General features: G+C 38.9%; 1 protein-coding gene across 1 annotated transcript in view; it reads right to left on the reverse strand.

Moving 5' to 3' along the window:
* Positions 1–433: 433 nt before the first annotated feature.
* LOC103420490 (phenylacetaldehyde reductase-like) overlaps positions 434–2,787 on the reverse strand; it is a 7,201-nt gene continuing 4,847 nt past the window's right edge. The window contains exons 2-5 of the mRNA XM_070825159.1: positions 1,698–1,867; positions 1,370–1,561; positions 1,088–1,250; positions 434–1,005 (exon numbers count right to left, since the gene is read on the reverse strand). Coding sequence (XP_070681260.1) covers positions 686–1,005; positions 1,088–1,250; positions 1,370–1,561; positions 1,698–1,867 — 845 coding nt within the window. The 3' untranslated portion in view covers positions 434–685. The remainder of the gene's footprint in view (positions 1,006–1,087; positions 1,251–1,369; positions 1,562–1,697; positions 1,868–2,787) is intronic.

A 2,787-nucleotide genomic window follows, 5' to 3' on the forward strand; every position in this document is an offset into this window, starting at 1 on the left:
AGTTGGGAAGATGCATCAACTGGTAATCATACTACAGCGTATCAAAAGAGTAAACTAGAGGTGTATTTGCCTGGTTTGGACCTAGTGTTCTTAAGCTCTGAGAAAAATGAATTTGATTGAAAATTCACAATTTTTGTGAGTTGAAGGTCCTGAACTACATCTAGCTTATATAGTCAAAGAAATCTGCTGTGTCCTTCCTTATAGGGAGTGACTAAGGGCAATTTGAACATTTAGCTAGGACCAGCTCTGTGCCATCGCCGGAAGTTCATACGAATTGACTGTGCGTTCGTACGAAGGCATGTCGCATAGGCACTTGTGCCTGACGTCTGCAGCCGCAGACACATTGAAGAACGACGATATTGGGGAAAGAAATCTTAATTTCAAGATATATCAAGAGTGCCCTAATTAGGATTTCTTTGAAGAGTAAAGACAATTTCAACTTGAACTATTTCATTTAGAGATATTGGGCAACATTATTAATTACACATGAGCCACATATCAAAGATCTTAAGCAACTCCTGAGCATTTTCGTAGACAATTCTGAGGCTCTCTGCAGATTACATTTAAATTATTTAACAGGAAAAATCTATTGGCCCTCTTTGGAATATTTAAGCATAAAACAAACTTCATTTCCCACTTATTCGCCTCGTGCACTAAATTAACAAATTGCTGCAGGTTGCAGAATTCAAAACTTGAGGAAGCCCTTCTCCTTGAGGCTTTCAACAGTGTCCTTGAGACTCGTTTCCAGAGGAAGGAAAGTGATTCCCAAACCTTTTGCTTTCTCCCTGGACACTTGAAACTTTGTGTCAGAAGGATTGCCAAGCTCAGGAAGGCTCAATGTGGGGTAAAGCTCTCGTAAAATCTTTAGAGTATCGGTACGGTCAGCAACGTGGGCAACTAAACAATATCTGCCGCTCGCTGAAGGAACTTCAAATGCTTGAATATGAGCAGAGGCAACATCTCTAACGTCCACAAATGTGTAGTTTACAAACGGTATTTCAATCCCTGAGCACAAAAGAGAAACTTAACAGAATCAACTGCTTGCATCACAAGGAATAGTGTTTTAACAAAAGGGGCTGAATTGTACCACTAATTATATTCAGAAGAAACTCGATGGAGACATTAAGAGTTGGCTGTAAGGGTGGACCAATCACAAACCCTGGATGTATCGATACCAATTCAATCCCATTTCCTTTGGCAAATTTCCAGGCGGCCTCCTCAGCTAAAATTTTTGAGAGAGGATACCATTGCTGAACAGATGAAGAAGGAAGTTCTTATGAGTTTGTAGTTCTTCATCATGTACTGCTTTGTCTTGTGTGAAGCTTACATCTATGTCCAAAATTATTCAATAGTATGGGAACGCACGTACCTTTGTCTTCTCACAAAAAAGTGGATCCGAATAGCATGTTTCGTCGAAAACCACATCAGAGGTCAGAGGTTTTCCACTCATCCTTACTGAAGCCACAGAAGATGTTAAAACCACTCTCTTGACAGCGGGGAATTTCGCACATGATTTTAGAACATTAAGTGTTCCTTTCACTGCAGGCTCAATTATTTCTGCCTGAAATATAAAGAAAAGAAATATATCATTCTGGGTTCTACATCATTTGTCTTGAAAGTAGGTTAATTTTCTATGCATTCGTGAACGCGCACACACGCTAGAATATTTGATGCATGGATGAAGTGATGGGACAGACCTGTGGGTCAGTGGCTGAAATTTGTGCAGGCGATGCCGTATGAAAAACACCTACACATCCATCAACTACAGCGTCAAATGATCCTTCTTCTAATAAATCCGCTTTGAACAAATGAAGCCTCTCCTTTGCTCCATCCAATGAAAGCAAGTGTTCCGTTTTCTTTGCATCATCTGTAAACAAAACTAGTGAGTTGAACTAAGAATACAGGAAGCAGCAAAAGTGGCAAACGATGACTAACTAAAGGTAAGGTTTCAATTGGCAACGGAAAACAAGAACAAGAATAATAAAAAGAAAATAATTGGATGCACGGGAGATGTCGTTGGTACTCAAAATAGTCATCCTGCACGCCAGTGACGCCACCCAAATGAAAAAAAAAAAAATAAGAAGGCAAGGTGTACATGATGATTATTTTGGATACCAACTTTTCCTTTGGTGAACAAACAAAACAATATGCAAAACCCAGAAATTGAATGTTGAGAATCAATGTCAAGCCCAAAACCATAAGTAATCCACAACCCAATCTAAAGTCCAAGTCCATATCTAGATTGATGATGTAAGTGCTTACAATTGCAAAGTTAGGCAATGTTAGGTATGTGTGAAAACAAATAATTAGGTGCAATTAATGTGTTTTGTGTGGTAGTAAATAATCTTAGTTTAATTAAGTAGCTTTCATTTGGTTTGCTATAAATACCCAAGTCCCCAAGCCTTGTAAATCATCCAAGGAAAAACAAAGCCTAGAGCTAAATAAGAAAAGCTTTGCTAATTAGTTTGTTTTGTGAGCTTTCTTTAAGAGTGTGCTCTATTTTTCTTCTTCTTGGGATCATTAGAGTTATCTTGGATACTCTTCTTATTCAACAATTGGTATCAAAGCCAAGTCGGTCAGGGATCGTTCTTGGTAGAGCATTGGTTGTAAAGTCTCTTGAAATTCCGAGTATGCTCTGTGGTTGCAGTTTTGACTGATCTTCCACATCAGAAAAGATTTCTTGAGATTATTGCTGGGGTTATCACAAACCTTGAGAGGGAGCTTCTTTGTGTCGAGAGTAGTGTATTACTCTGCACGGTAGTCACTCAAGCTTGTTCAGTGTAGTCA

This window comes from Malus domestica, chromosome 07 (genome assembly GCF_042453785.1).
Source record: "Malus domestica chromosome 07, GDT2T_hap1".
NCBI lineage: Eukaryota > Viridiplantae > Streptophyta > Magnoliopsida > Rosales > Rosaceae > Malus > Malus domestica.